Consider the following 16,617-nt stretch of genomic DNA (forward strand, 5'->3'; position numbering starts at 1 on the left):
ATTTACTTTCTACTGTCAACACGGATTGCTCATTGAGAGTACCAACTGCTCAGTTAATAATGGTAGGAGAGAGATACCAATAGGGACTGGAATTGTAATTTCACTGGGGTTAAAGAAGTGCTTATTAGGGTCTCCCTCTACTAATGCAAGTCAGCATTTGCCTGTCATTTAGTCTTTGAGAGTATCCAGATTATTAAGAAGTTAAGTGACATGTATAGGGTCACACAGCCAGTAAGTGTCAGAGGTGGGATTTCAATCTGTATAGTTCCAAATAGTTTTAATCATTTTTAGAACTTGAGATAGAGTTATCAAAATATATTTTAAAAACCAAGGTCATGGATCCAGTTAAGTTAAGAATCCTTGCTTTTAGAGGGATAACAGAGCCTTAGTTCCTCATCTGTATGATGAGAATATTGGAGTGCCATCTCAGAGCTTTGTTGTGATGCTCAAATGAGTGTATACAGAACACTTTGCAAATTTAAAAAGAACTGCATAAATATGACCTTGTATTAATTATTGATAGTTAGGACTGAAATTGGTTAGAAATAGTCTTTCCCCGGGAACCATGTTACCTATATGCCTTGATTACTAGATAATGTTCATCTATGCACTCATTGAAAAACCTCCTCTAGGTATATAGAACTTAAAGTATACCCCACCAGGAATCAGAAAGAAGTAGAAATTTGTTCCTGTACTATACAGCCAAATGTATGTGGAAGAGGAGGAGTGGCAGTATCAGCAACAACAGTAGCAGTAGTAAGTAGTGGTGGTGGTGATGGTGATGGTAGTAGTAGTAGTAGTAGTAATAGTAGCAGTTGTAGCAGTCATAGTAGGTAATAGTAGTAGTAAGGGGGTGGTGGTGGTAATAAAAGTAGTACTAAGGGTGGTGGTGGTAGTACTAGTGCTAGTCATAGTAGTGGCGGGAGTAGTAGTAGTACTAGCAGTAGTAGTTGGGAGATGGTAGGGTGGGTGGTAGTAGTAATAGTCATAGTAGTGGTGGTGGTAGTAATAGTTGTGGTGGTAGTAGCAGCAGCAGCACCAATAGTAGTAATGGGGTAGCGGGTGGTGGTGGTGGTAGTAGTAGTAATAAAAATATCAGTAGTAGCAGTAGTAGGGGGATGGGAGGGTGGGTGGGTGCTAGTAATAATGGTAATAGTGGTGGTGGTGGTAATAATAGTGGGTGGGATGTGGGTGATAATGGTAATAGTTATTGGTAGTAGTAGTAGTAGTAGTAGTAGTAGTAGTAGTAGTAGAAGTGGTAGGAGTAGTAGGAGTAATAGTAGCAGTGGTAGCAGTAGCAGCAGTAGTAGTGGAGGTGGGGTTGGTAATGACAGTAGGAATAGTAACAGTAATAGTAGTAGTAGTAGTAATTAATAATAATAGCAATAATAACAACTGCCATGTTTAGCCTCAAGATTTCGTAGGGAAGAGAGAAGGGGAGAGAGCGAATGTCTATCAAATGCCTTCTGCTCTGTGATTGACAATGAGGTCTACAATCTCACCCTACACCAATATAAAAGCAACATCATCATTATTGTAACAACAAAAATAATAAATGCTAACATTTCTTTCTTTCTTTTTCTTCCTTTTTTTTTTTCTAGGCAAAGGGTTTAAGTGACTTTCTCAGGGTCACACAGCTAGTGAATGTTATGTGTCTGAGGCTGAATTTGAACTCAGGTCCTCCCGAATCCAGGGCCAGTGCTCTATCCACTGCACCACCTAGCTGCCTCCATTGCTAACATTTCTATAGCACACATTATGTGCCTAGTTCACTGGGCCAGGAGTCAGGAAGACTCCTCTTAATGAATTCAAATCTGACCCTAGACATTTACTAGCTGTGTGACCTGGGCAAGTCACTTCACCCTGTTTGCCTCAGTTTCCTCCTTTGTAAAATGGCAAGAAAACCCCAAATGGGGTCACATAGACTCGGACATGATTGAAAAACAACTAAATATCTGACAATGTGCCTGGCACTGTGCTAAGCATGTTTAAACTATTATTTTATTTGATCCTTACTACAACTCTGAGAGATAGGTGCTACCTACCAAAGTCATCACAGAGTTGGAGAAAACACTGGAATTGTTAAGCCCTGCATCCCCATCCTCCCTTAGAAGGAGGCTCAAGATCTCTGGGTACCAACAGCCAAACTTCAAACCACATAGATGAGACAGGGGTAGTGTGGGGGGGTAGAAGGAAAATGTACAGGGAAGAACATGAAAACTCTCTGATTACCAGCTGAAAAACATGCAATATGATGCCTTGTTTGACGGAACCAGATCGTTCAGAGCACGAGGATTCAGAACCAGGGCATTTTAGAGCTGGACAGATCCTTGGAAGTTACCTATTCTAAGACCTTCACCTGACAGATGAGCAAATCTCATTTCATGTTTGTCAGCTATTCAGTTGTTTTTTCAGTCATGTCTGACTCTCCATAGCCCCATTTGGAGCTTTCTTGGCAAAGATACTGGAGTGGTTTGCCATTTCCTTCTCCAGCTCATTTGACAGATGAGGAAACTGAGGTAAACAGAGTTAAGCAACTTGCCCAGGGTCACACAGCTAGTAAGTGTCTGGGACCAGATTTGAGCTCAGGAAGATGAGTCTTCCTGACTCCAGGCCCAGTGTACTAGGCACAGAATATGTGCTATAGAAATGTTAGTATTTATTTTTATTTTTGTTGTTATAATAATAACAATAATAACATTGGTGTAGGGTGCAGCTCATGATTGGAACTCATGGTGTCCCTCATGGAAGAAACTCCCCTTACCAGTGCAGATGAACACTAGCTTTGTACCCTACAGTCTCAGAGTTGCTTGGGCCCCTGAGAGACAGAACAACAGGGTCACATGTAACCTGGGCTGGGACCTGAACCTAGGAATTCTGCCCTCTGGGGCCAGCTTTATATCCACTGGACCATGCTACTTATAGAATCTTGGATTTAGATCTGGAAGGAATTTTTGAGGCCATCTGGTTCAACCCCCTTGTTTGAGGAAAATGAGACATCAGTCAACAAATAAAGTCAACAAGTATGTATTAAGTACCTTGTACTAGACAATGAGCTAAGTACCGGAACCCAGAGATGGGAAGTTAGAAGGAAACTTTGGCGCCATCTCATCCCATCTTCTCATTTTACAGATGAAGAAACTGAGGTCCAGAGAGGTTAAGTGATTTGCTCAAAATCCAATAAGTTGTAAAAAACAAATATGGGATTTGAACCCAGGTTCTCTGACTCCAAATCCATTGGTTTTGGGTTTTCCTTCCCATTTCACAAGTGCTAATGTCAAGGAAATGGTGTTGACTAAATTAAACTGATATGTATAGTATCAGGAATGAATTTGAAAATAAGGACCTGCTCTTCCTCATCCCTCCTTTCCCTCCACTAACACACACACACGCACACACACACAATCTGCTTTCTCTCTCTCTCTCTCTCTCTCTCTCTCTCTCTCTCTCTCTCTCTCTCTCTCTCTCTCTCTCTCTCTCTCTCTCTCCTCTCCCCTCCTTCCTTCCCTCCCTCCCCCACTCTCTCCCTATCTTTTTCTTTCTTCTCTCCTTCCCTTCCCCTCTCTTTCCCTCTCTCTCTTTCCCTCCCCTTCTCCCCCCTCCCTCTTCTCTTCCCTCTGTGTGTCACTATCTCTCCCTTCCCCCCTTCTCCTTTCCACTGCCCCCCAAGAAACTCTGAATAGACTTTTAATTCTTCTCCTGGTCCAGGCTACCACCCCTTCCTATTTTGTTATTGAAAGCATACTTTTTTTTTTAAAAAGGCATCTTATATCTTCTGACAGGTTTACTCCATGGTGTGCTGGGGTGAGGATCTTGTCCAGTTTGGGTTCCAGGGAATATCCCAGGGCTATGCTTTGACCATCTTTCTACTGTTTATTAAAGTTCCCAGCCTTCAAATCTCTGTTTGGATAACATAGCCAGGGAAGACTTGTTAATGACTAATCTGTGTCCATTGAGGCAGCGAGCCAAAGAAGAAACAAGGCTGGGCCAGAAGGCAATGTGTTATCACTCAGACTTTCACTTAAAATATCTCCCACCCCATGCAAGAAAACGTTACACATCTCATGGGCTTGTAGGAAACCACTGGGATTTAATTTAGCTAGAAGGCTTGAACACTGCTCTTCTTCATGTACCTTGAATGACAGGACTCTGGCCAAAGACTGCAAGTAAGTAATGTACCCAAGCTGGGGGACAGGGAGGATGTTATTTCTGGATAATGGAGAAGAAAAATGTGGATGGTTTTTCTTGCTTGGTTCAGTGACGTCAAAAAACAACAACAACTTTAAATCAGAATTTCTTAACCTTTTGTATGTGCGTGTGTGTGTGTGTGTATGTGTGTGTGTGTGTGTGTGTGTGTGTGTGTGTGTGTGTGTGATGGGCCCCCTTGGCACCCTGGTGAAGCTTCTAGACCCCTTCTCAGCATAATGTTTTTAAATGCATAAAATGAAATATAGATGATTACAGAGAAAATCTGTCATGTTGAAAAAGAACTCTTAAAGTGTGGTTTTTAGAGTTTCCAAACTCCAGGTTAAGAATCTCTGCTTTAAATGGCCACAAGTCCTGAGAGAACTGAGAAGTCCCCAGATATAGCCAACCACAGCTTACTTGGGGGAAAAATGATTCTTGAGTGTGTTTTAATTATATAATATTTCCCTTGATGGGATATGGTCAAGGAAGCAAGTTTGAGGAATGATGCTACGCCTTCAACTGACTTTGTTCACTGCCCTTGAAGTTTATATGAGTTTTTTTAAATTACACATTTGAAATGATGTTAAAATAGTGTCCATACAACATTATAAACATATTAAATAAAGCAAAATGGTTAAATAAATAGCATTTATTTGTGTAATGGAACACTGTAACAAACTTAAAGTGGATGAGTTTGAGGAACTTGAAGACATTTGGAGAGACTCTTAATTTTTTTCTCTTAATAGTATTTTATTTTTTCCAATTACATGTAAAAATAGTTTTCAACATTCACTTTCATAAGATTTTGAGTTCCAAATTTTTTTTCTCTGTCCCTCCCTTCAATCCCTCCTCCCCAAGAGGGCAAGCAATCTGATATAGGCTATACATGTACAATAAAATTAAGCATATTTCCGCATTAGTCATATTGGGAAGAAGAATTAGAATGGAGAGATCCAAATGAAAGGAAGGGTGTTACTGTGGGAAGGGTACTAATAATAGTCAGAGGATATAGGTAAAAATCCTGGTCCTGTAGCTTACTACCCATCTGATCACCTTCTATTTGGGCAATTCACTTTAGAATTCTCTAGTCTTCATAGGATCATGGATTTAGAGATGGAAAGGACCCTGGATATCATCTTGGCCAACTCCCTTATTTTACAGAAACTGTAGCCCAGGGAAGCTAAACAATTTGCCCAGGTCACATAGGCAGGATTTGAACTCACATCCTTTGACTCCACAGTCAGTTTCCTCATCTGTAAAATGAAAGGATTCGACTTGATAATCAATCAGCCAATAAACATTTGTTAAGTGGCTACCATGTACCCAAGACTGTGCTAAGCACTGGACTTACAAAGACAAAATATTGTCCCTGGTCTTAAGGAGTTCACAGTCTAATGGGAGAGACATGTATGAAGCAACCATGTACAAAATGGCTGTCTAGTCAATAGCCAGAAAACATGTCTTAAATGCCTGCTATGTGCTAGGCACTGTCCTAAGCCTTGGGGATACAAAGAAAAAAAAGGCAAAAGTTAATCCCTGACCTCAAGGAGCCCAGAATCTAATGGAGGAGACCACATGTAAATAACAATGTACCGACAAGTTATCTGCAGGATAAATTTGATATAATCAATAGAGGGAAGGCACTAAAATTAAGGGACATAGGGATAACCTCAAGCTTTAAAGTGGTAATCCTGTGAGCTAGGTAATATAAAACAGAAAAAAAAATAATTAGCCAGAACTAGACAAGATCTTTCAGTGTCTAGGACCACAAGGGATGAAAACTGAGTAGAAATGAATGGATGAAGAGAGAACACTAATGGAGAATTAGAGGGAGTATCTGAAAGTTGTTATGACATTTTAGGCATTCAATTTCATTTATTTAAATCTGAATAATTGCAAAGTTTAATTGATTGCGTCCATATGACATTGGTACCTTTGATATGGCATTGCTGCCCTAGAAATGCCAAGAGATGAGAAAAGACTCCAGAGGTTTGGGTGGACCCCTGGCAGTATACCTTTGGAAAGATATGGACAAGAATTGTACAGGATGGACAGACAGGCATTGAAGGAAGGGAGTCTGTGCAAGTCTATGAGGTCATACATTCATTCAGCAGTAATGCTTAATGTTATGTTCACAGTAAATCATTTAAAAAAACTTTTGAGGGTAAGGAAACAGGCTCATTATTGTTTGTTTTCATTGTAGTCTCCATAGCTTTGCATTTCTGGAATGTGAGATGAAGCCCTTAAAAGAAATAGTTTGTGGTTTTATTTTTGGAGCCTAGAAATGTGGGCCTTAATCTGCTCTCAGACTAGCTGTATGACCTCAGGCAAATCACTTAGGTTTTCTATTCTATAAAATGGAGACAATAATACATATGCTACCAAATGCCCAAGCTTGTTGTAATTTTGTAAACCTTGGAGTGCTATAGAGATGTGAGTTATCGCTATCAGTGAGTCGGGCAATAAATATTTATTAAGCACCTTCTATATGTCAGGTACTGTAAACCACAATTGCCCACATGTCTAAACTGCTTAGAGTCATGGAATCATAAGCCTGTGGGAGCCTAGGCTTAGAGTTGGAAGGCATTTCATTGTCATTGAATACAACCCCCTCATTTTACAGAGAAAGAAACTGAGGTCCAGAATAGATAAATGGTTTGCCCAGGGTCACATAGCTAGTAAATGTCCAAGATAGGGTTGGAAACCAGTTCTTCCTGATTTCAAATCTAGTGCTCCATCCCCTGGGAACTATTCAGCACTTTCCTCATAACAACCCTATATGGTAGGGAATATATGTAGGTGAAACCCAAGCTCAGTGGAAACATCAGGCAGTGTTTTATTATTAAAATTATCCACCACTAGAAACCAAAGCCATTCCCGGAGGAGGCATGGCAAGGCTGCTCAATGTTCTGCCCCAAGTAATGTGGAGATCATGAGAATGACTAGGATGATTTTTCTCAGTGGAGTTTTTATTAAGGAGTGGGAGTGAGGAGTGGTGGCCACCCATTGATTGGCTCATTTGTGCTTCAGTGAGATGTGTGGCTAGCTTCTAGAGTGGTCTCATGGATGGATTTCTAGATGTGATGCTCTACAGACAAGGACATTTCCATTTGTTCTTGGGTTGGCTTCTCCTGTCCTTACTGCCCTGCCTTCACACCGACCTACGTGAGCCACATTTACTGTTGGACCAAGCTGGGTGACTGTCAGTGTTGCAACAGGTCTGATGCAATCCAGCAGTCGATTGATGAAACACAGAATCTCAGAATCTCGGGGCTAGGAGGGACCCCTGGGGGTGGAGACCACGCTATCTGGTTCAGTGCAAATATAAACAGGAATTTCCTCTATAACATCCTAGTCAAGGGTCATCCTGCCTCATTAGAAGGCACTATGGATGGAAAACTCACTCTCTGCTGAGGCAGCCCTTTCCAACTTGCACTGCTCAAATTGTTAGGAAGTTTATCATCAGCTCATAGATCTAAGACCTGGAAGATTCTTAGGTAGAGGTCATCAAATCTAACTCCATCATTTTACAGATGAAGAAACAGGTCCAGGGCAGAACTAACCCAAGTTAACACAGCCAGGAAGTGAGAGAACTGAGGTTTGAACTTGGGTTCCCTGGCTCCAAATGCAGCAAGGACTCAGAGTCCAACCATCCATAAGAACACTGAGAGCCCCCAGATAAGACAGGTAGTAAGTATCAGAACTGGGATTTGAACCAGGTTCCTGACTCCAAATATAGCATGGACCTCAAAAGTAATTTAATCCAATTCCTTTATTTTGCAGACAAGAGAATGGAGGGTCAAAAGTAGTTAATCCTTCTTGAGAAGGCTTGCTGGGGTGGGGGTGGGGGAAGAGAATCAATCAGAAATGGATATGATATAATTAGCAAAAAATCTTCTTTTAAACTTCTAAAAATCATGCAATTCTTCTAGAACATGGAGGCAGCTCTTCTAGAGAAAGGTTCTCAAGAGAAGAAATGAGCTAGTCGAGCTCTAAAATACTGTGATTACTTCTGAGGACCGAGTTATTAAGCCAAAGACTAGGGGAAATGTATTCAGTAAATGGTTACTGATGGAAGAAACAAAGGATCAACGATTTTTAGGAGACACATTTTGTTGAAGTGGTTAATAACAATAGCAACAATAACTGGAATTGTCATAGCATTTTCCTGCAGTGAAGGCTGCTGGTACTTGTATTATATGCCCATTTCACAGATGGGAGAACCAGAGTGGGAGAGGTAAGGTGACTTAGCCAGAATCATATGGCTAGTACAAGGCAGAGCCAACATTTTGAGCACGGGACTTTTGATTTCATCCCTCTCCATTCATCTTCCACACAGCTACCAACATAATCTACCTAAGGCACATATCAGCTCACTCCTCTCCTTAAAAAAATCTAGAGTACCCATTAGCCCTTGAATCAAATAATTAATTAAATAGGTTAAAGCATGTATAAATAAATATAAAAATAAATTCAAATGAATGATTAAATAAATAACAGAATAAAAGAGCCTCAGCCTGACATTTCAGGTCCTCCGCAACCTGTTTCTGAAGTGCCTTCCTAGATTTATTTCACAAACTCCCCTTCTTGTATTGTATGTTCCCCTCAAAGTGGCCTACTAGCCATTCCTATAGGAGGGATCATGTGATGCCTGGAATGTGCTCCATCCTCCTCTCCAATGAGAAACAGAGAGTCATGGATTTAGAATCAAAGAATTGCTACTTATGACCCGGGTAACCTTGGGCAAACCACTTAAACTCTTCTGGCCTGAGTTTACTAGTCTGTAAAATGGAGTGGTGGACTAAATGCTCCCTAAAATCGTTGCCTTAGAGATGGCTAGGTAGCACAGTGGTTAGAATTCTGAGCCTGGAATCAGGAAAGACCTGAGTTCAAATCTAGCTCAGACAACCAGGAGCTGTGTGACCCTGAGTAAGTCACTTAAACACTGTCTCAGTTTCCTCGACTGTTAAATAGGGATGATACAAGCACTTGTCTCCCATGGTTGGTGTGAGGATTGAATGAGCTAATATTTGTAAGGTGCTTAGCTCAGTGCCTCACACACAGTAGGCATCTAATAAATGTTTGCTCCCTTCCAGCTCTAGATCTGTGATCTGATGATCATTTCCACCTTTCAAAATCATTCAAACCCCAGCTCGTTTCACCTTCCTCAGTGAAGCCTTCTTCCCTGATCCCCCCGGTGAGAAGTGGCTTTTCCTTCTTCAGATTTTCCTCTAAAACATAGGTTTGATCTCCATTTGTTATAATCAAACACCACACTGCAAGAGATATATCTGATTATAGGTTGTATCTGTCAGTCAAATGTGAAGAAAGCATTTTGCAATTAAAGTAATAAATTATGATGATGATGATGATGATGATAATTATAGCATTTATATAGCATTTGAAGGTTTGCAAAGTACTTTACAAATAATATCTCATTTATCCTCATAACAGCCCTGTGAGGAAGGCGCTATTATTTTCCCAATTTTATAGATGAAGAAACTGAGGCAGGCACAGGGTAAGTTACTTGCTCAAGGTAGCACAACTAATAAGTGTCTAAGGCTGGATTTGCACTCAGGTCTTGATTGTAGGTCTAGCATTCTATCCATTGTGCCACTGAGTTATCAAAATGATTTATGTCACTTAAATTGATGATTTATATAAAATTTAAATATATATTTATGTGTATAATATATCTTCCCATTCCTCTCTGCTTCCTGGTTTCCCTGGATTCTTTTTTTTTTCTTAAAGGAGTAGGAATGAGACCCCTTGTAGAGAACCTCCCCAAAATAAGCATGGCAGAACTAGTCAGAAGCCCAGAAATCTTTTCCTTGTCTTACCCACCGTTAACACTTTCACTTTGAGATTTCCTTCCATTTATACTATACATCTTGGATGTCTATATTCACTGTATATTAGTGAGATCACAGGCTTGGAACACCGCAACATGGGATTTGGGGCTTGAAGGAATCCTAGAAATTATTTCATCCAATCTCTTCATTTTACAAATGAAAAAATGGAGACACAGAAAAGTGAAATGATTTACACAAGGTATATAGGTAGCAAGAGCTAAAGATAGGATCTCAGGGCCTCTGAGAGGCAGAGTGGCAAAGAATTGCAATCAGAAAGACCTGAGTTCAAATCCCAGCTGTGTGTGTAGACAGGTTACTTCTCCCTGGGTCTCAGTTTTCTCTTTGTAAAATAAGGAATCTAGCACTAGATAATGCCTAAGGTCCCTACCAGGCCCTAATTCTATGACCCTATAAAAAGTATTAGACTTGAAATCAGCAGATCTAGATTAAATTGTCAGATTCCCTCAGTAGCTGTGGGACATTAGGCAAATGGTATAACCCCTGGGAGTCTTGGAATGCATTTGGGGTCAAGTGCTAGGTTTGAATCCCAGTTCTTCCATTGACCTTGGATAAATCATTTGACTTCTGGGGATCTCAGTTTCCTCATCTGTAAAATGGTAGAGTTGGACTGAATGACCTTCAGTGTCCATCTAGGGTCCAAATCCAGCACATGCCTTACAGCCTGTGAAAAGGTAAGAGATAGAGGGTCACTTATGAGAAACAGTGCACAGCCCAGTTTAGCTTGAACTCAGAATATGTGAAAGGCATTGATAGGAAACAAGACTGAAAAGGTAGATGGAGGGTCAGATTGTGGAGGGCTTTAAATGCCAGTCTGAGAAATTTATTTCTCACCATGGAACCGTGGAAGACTTTTGAGTGGGGTATGGCTTGCGAGACATGGTCAGATCTATTTTAGGAATATCTACTTGGCATCTCTGTGGATCATGGATTGGAGAAAAGATTGGGAGGCAGCCAAAACACTTCTTAGGCTATTGTCTAGACCAGGAGTGGAGAATCTCCACATCAAAAATGGTCCCCAGATCCTGGATGTTTTCCTCTGTGTTTATAATAGTTTGTGGTTGTTAGTACAGTCTGTCTAGGGTCTCTTGTTCTTGGTATATGACTGGCTTACCTCTGTTCCCATCGATTGTTTTCTGGATGATAACTTAATCCTGGGATTATAGATTTAGAGCTAGGAGGGACCTCATAGGACACTGAGTCCAACGTCTTCATTTTATAAATAAGGAACCTGAGGCCCAGGGGATGAAATAACTCCCGAAGATCAAACAGGTAGTAGATGTCAGAGATGGGATTTGCATCCAAATTCTTGACTAGTGGTAGTAAAATGCCAGCCACCGCCCTGTCCTCTACATTGTATTAATGGACAGGTGAATTGAATGACTCTGGGAAAATCTCATAAATTTTGAAAAAATGTTATTTGTTTGTAGTCAGATAAGAGACCTAGTTCCTGGCATTTTGGACTCCAATTCCTAGGCCTTTGCTTCTTCTATATTTGTACACTGCATGTCCCAAGAACTTTTGGGTCGTTTGAAGGTCCACGTGCTTTTAGAAGCAGGCAGTGAATGAAGTAGATCTTGAAGAGGAGCATATGGTCCTAGTGGGATAGTCTCATTTGAGAAGTAGACAGTGCATCTTAAAGGTTAGGCAACGGGGCACCATGGACAGAGGGCTGGGCTTGGAGCTGAGGAAGCCCTGGCCTCTGGCACTGACCAGCTGTGTATACTAATTAAGTCACTTAACTCCTTTTGGCCTTAGGCTACTCCCTAGGACTGACCTATGAAGTAAAATAATGGATGGTAAACTAATTCTGAAGCCCCAAGAGAAGAGGTGAATTGCCTAGAGCTCCGTAGCTAGAACTCCTCAAAAGCAAGACCTGAACCCTTGGGTTGAAGTGATGAATGCTCTTGATGTAAGCTCTTGGGGGCAAGGACCAGTTCACTTTGATCTTTCTATTGAAGGTGTCTAGCACAGAACCTGGCACACCATAGGTGCTTAATAAATGTTTGTTGAATTGGAGTGAATTGAATTGAATTATTTCCCCACTGCCTCCTTGAATATGAGGAAGATCTCAAAATGGGATCAAAGTATGGGAAATTTTGATGAAACAAGCAATATTTCCTTTATGCACAAAGGAGGCTGTGGATTTTAAGTTACAGTGAAGGAATTTGGGGGAGGTATCAGAAGCCATTTCCTGGCTCTTTGGATTCTCGGATCCTCTAGTACATTATCAAGGGAAGCTGTGGAATTTCCTCTCTCAGAGATAGATGGGAAACTCTTGAAAAATAACTGCCCAAAGTTTTAGGATCTCTCTCTCTCTGTCCAGCCTTTTAGCCTCTCACTCTTGTGTATTTTGAAAAAGGGAAAGGATCTCATGGGCCAATTAGACGGGATATCATTAGGGACAGAGTGATCTCTTAAGCTAATAATGTTGACTTAATTTCCACCTCCGAGAACACGCCAAGTTATTTCAACATATCTTCTGTCGTGGAAATGTTAATGCCAAATGCTCTTGCATACTTGGAACAGTTCACAAACCACTGAACATTTTAACTTGAAGCCAGCCATCACATAATGGCTAGGGAACCCAGCTTCAGGCAGGAAGATCTGGATTCGAGCATTGCCTCAGATGCCTGGTCAAGTCACTTCACTTTTCTTTGCTCCAGGAATCTCTCCAAGATGAGATTGCAGGATAGGAACTGTTTTGCCTTGGGAAAGAATGTTTCTTAATTGGTAGTTCCCTAAATCAATTAAATCACAAGTGTTGTATTCTTCTTCCTTACCTTTCTCTAGTAGCACGTATATTTCACTGCCTTTTTCTCTGTATCCTCAGCACCTACAGAAGTGTCTAGTACATTGTAGGTACTTCATAAAGTCCATAGAATTAAGATAACATACAAGCATTTTCCTGGAAATAATTGACCCCATTTTGTTCTCCTGGGTCATGTGATTAACACTTATTTACTCGTATGTATTTTTCTATTCGACCATCAAAGTATTTTTATATGTCTAGATATCTGTTGTTCTCACATCACCTTCATTTCCCAATATACCCCTCTTCGTCCCACTTTCCGGGAGTCATTTCTTATAACAAAGAAAAAAATATAGAGGGAAAAACCATTGAACCAAATTAATCAATGCATTAACAAGTCAAGTCAGCAAGCATTTATTAAGTACCTACTGTGTTCCAGGCACTGTGCTGTCAGTCAGTTAATAAACATCTGCTAAGCACCTACAGTGTACTAGGGCACTGTGATAAGCAATGAAAATATAAAAAATGGCAAAAATATGGGAAAATTCCTATTCTCAAGAAGCTAACCATCTGCTGGAGAGGGAAGAACATGCAAGCAGCTATGTGGAAGTAAGAGCTATCCAGGATAAATTAGAGACGATCTCCGAGGGAAGAAGTGAAGATAGTCAGTGTCTCACACCCATGATCCCTGACTTCTACAAAGGATGGGGCTGAGGAGGTGCCTCTCTATATCTCTTCTTTGAGGCCAAGCTTGGCCATTATACTTAGCAGTCAATTTCATTTGTCTGTTGATGCTCTTTTCACTTACTTTTTGTAGTCATTGTGTGTATTTTTTCCTGGTTCTGTTTACTTCTTCACCTCAGTTCATATGCCACCCATGATGGAAGGAAGCATTTAAAATAATAATAAGGATACTTCATACTTGAATGATCTGTGATCCCCTTGGTGGAGGTCCTATTTCCACTGATATAGATGGCAACTCCTCCATCCTTTATGACGTAGTTTTCAAGAATTATTTCCTTATGTCAGCACTTCAAAGCTATGCAGTTTTGTTGGGACAGGCATGCCTTCCATCAATGCGACTCTTGAACCATTGCGTGATCATTGACAATTGTGGCTGATAACTTCATTTCACCCTGGGGTCATTTGAGGTACTTTGAGGATCCAAGAGGCTGGCTGGCTCAGGACTTGGAGCATAGCCCAATGAGAAAGGAACGTTTCTTCCTGAAGCCAAAATGAACTTCTCTGAATATTGTCAGGTTGGTCCTTGGTTAACAGAGAGTCAGTGTGATTCCAGAACCAATAAAAACTCAATGAAGAGACACCTAGCTTGTTAGAAGAGGATAATTGCTATGCAAGAAGCCTCTCCTGACATCCCCCCACCCTGCTTGATGCTCACCTCTATCGACTATCTCCTATTTATTCTACATGTCTTATTCATACATAATTGTTTGCATATATATTGCATTGTGAGCTCCTTGAGGAAAAAGAATGTGTTTTTTTTTTACTTTCTTTACATCTTTTTGTACTCTTTTTTGTGTTTCTTTGTAGCACTTAGCACAGTATCTGGAACTTAATAAAGGTCCTTAATAAATGCCTCTCAACTGACTACCTTATATATATATATACTTATATAACTTTATAGTTTACAAGGTACTACACTATATCACTGCTGTTATTTTTGAAATGCTTTGAAAGGTGCATACAAAACTCTGATATGCAAGTAGACTTGAACTTTAGGCCTATTTTAATAAAATGAAACTAAATAGGGATTTGTATCAAGTCCTACATTTGGGTTTAAAAAATTGAGTTTTCAAGAACCAAATGAGAGAGATATGGTTGAATAGCAGTTCATCTGAAAAAGGATCTGAATGCTTCAAAGGACCACAAGAGTAGCATGAGTCAGCAATGTGACACATAACTAGAAAGCCTTATATGATTGCATGTTATCTTCCCGATGACGGTGTTTGCTCAGTCAGCTCATGTGAGGGGGCTGGACTTGATGACCTCTGAGATCCCTTCTAGCCCTAGATCCTATGATAAGCTGGAGAGAGCTTTGAGGAGACCCACCAGGATCACTCTGTACAAGGACCAGTTGAAGGAATTAGAGCATGTTTGGTCTAGAAAAGAGAAGGCTTCAGGCAACATGACATATATTTGAAGGGTTACCATGCTGAAGATAGATCAGACTTGTTCTGTTTGATGGAAGAGAGAAGAACTATGAACAGCAGGTAGAAGTTAGAGTGAGGCAGATTTAGGCTTCTTCAAGTTAATGAGCATTTATCAAGCACCTGTTGTATGCCAGGAACTATGCTATGCATTGGGAATACAGATACAAACAAACAAAAAGCTTACATTCTAATGAGGAATGAAAGTACATAAAGGGAGAAGAGACAGCGTCAAGGGGGAGGTGCCCAGTGCCAGCCATGGTGCCGAAGTCTAGAAAAGGAAGGCTGGATGGCTTGGGCCCTTCCTCAAAATGGAGGTTAATTCATAAATTCAAGGACAAAGGGGATTCGGGGCAGAGGGAGAAGAGATAGGTGAATCATGAGGGTAAAGTCCACAGAATGGAAGGAAAAAGCTTCCCAACAGATGTTGCTCTTCCCAAATTGATTGAATTGCCTTTGAGATTAAGGGTTTCTCCATAGTTAGGGGTTTCTCATCCCTGTCTTAAAGACAAGTGACCAGCCACTTATTGGACATGTCGTAAGCAAAGGTTCTGGCAGCTGGGGGATGGGCAGGCCGGTGAGGTCCCTTCCATTACTCTACTGTCTAATTTGAGCTTCACAACAGGCCTGCCATGTGGGAAGAAGGTGAAAGGATTGCTATCTCCATTTTATAGATGGAAACAACCTGAGGTTCAGAGAGGTTGAGGGATTTACTCAAGGATGCACAGCTATAAGTGCCAGTCTTCTGACTCCAAGTGACTTCTCTATGGCACCATGATACACACATACACACACACATATATATGTGTGTGTGTGATATATGTACATACACATACACATATACATATATACACACACACACACATACAGAACCTAAAATTAAAACCATTTCTAAGGTGGTTTAAAACCAAAAATATACATACACACATATGTGTGTGTGTATATATATGTTATATATAGATATACATACATATGTACAAATATATATGTATATATATACATGTATATATAATTCTTTCTAAAACTCTTTAATAAAAACTTAAATATAGAACCTAAAATTAAAACAGTTTGTAACATAGTTTTAAAATTCAAACATACACACACACACACACACATATGCACATATATAAACTGTTTCTACAATGGTTTCCAAACTCAAATATATGTGTGTGTGTATATATATTTATACATATATAGTTTCTAAAAAAAATTTAGAAACTCATATATATGTGTGCACATACATACATATACATATATATACATAGATGATTGATAGATATAGTTTCTAAAACTATTTTGAAACTCCAATATAGAATAGTTTCAGAAAATCATATGGCTTGTCCAAGGCCAAGGTAAAGCATATTCAGGGGCAAAGTTATAATCATAAGGAAGTGTTCCCTACTCCTAGTACTATGCTCTGAGTCTTGGGTTGGACTGAGCGTCTGAAAGAAGAGATGGGACCAGGAAAAGGAAATTCCAGGAATAGCTGGGTTCAGGTTCTGACTGACTTATACTGACTGTGTAATTCTGGGTCAGGCACTTCTTCACCTGTTATTGCCTCGGGAAACTTTCTAAGACACTAAGTTTTAGAGCTGTTGCTAATCTCTATCAGTGGAATGATTTTCTGCAGGGAGAGTTT

The 16,617-nt window shown here is 40.2% G+C and overlaps 1 protein-coding gene across 2 annotated transcripts in view; it reads left to right on the forward strand.

Annotated features, from left to right (window-relative positions):
- Nucleotides 1-4,003: 4,003 nt before the first annotated feature.
- Nucleotides 4,004-16,617, forward strand: part of NR1H4 (nuclear receptor subfamily 1 group H member 4) — a 79,443-nt gene continuing 66,829 nt past the window's right edge. The window contains exon 1 of one of the 2 annotated variants that reach the window (XM_020982314.2): nt 4,004-4,166. In XM_020982314.2, coding sequence (XP_020837973.1) covers nt 4,139-4,166 — 28 coding nt within the window. In that variant the 5' untranslated portion in view covers nt 4,004-4,138. The remainder of the gene's footprint in view (nt 4,167-16,617) is intronic. The other variant, XM_020982315.2, reaches the window with a different exon arrangement.

This window comes from Phascolarctos cinereus, unplaced genomic scaffold, assembly GCF_003287225.1.
Source record: "Phascolarctos cinereus isolate Bilbo 61053 unplaced genomic scaffold, phaCin_HiC Scaffold_1;HRSCAF=81, whole genome shotgun sequence".
Lineage (NCBI taxonomy): Eukaryota > Metazoa > Chordata > Mammalia > Diprotodontia > Phascolarctidae > Phascolarctos > Phascolarctos cinereus.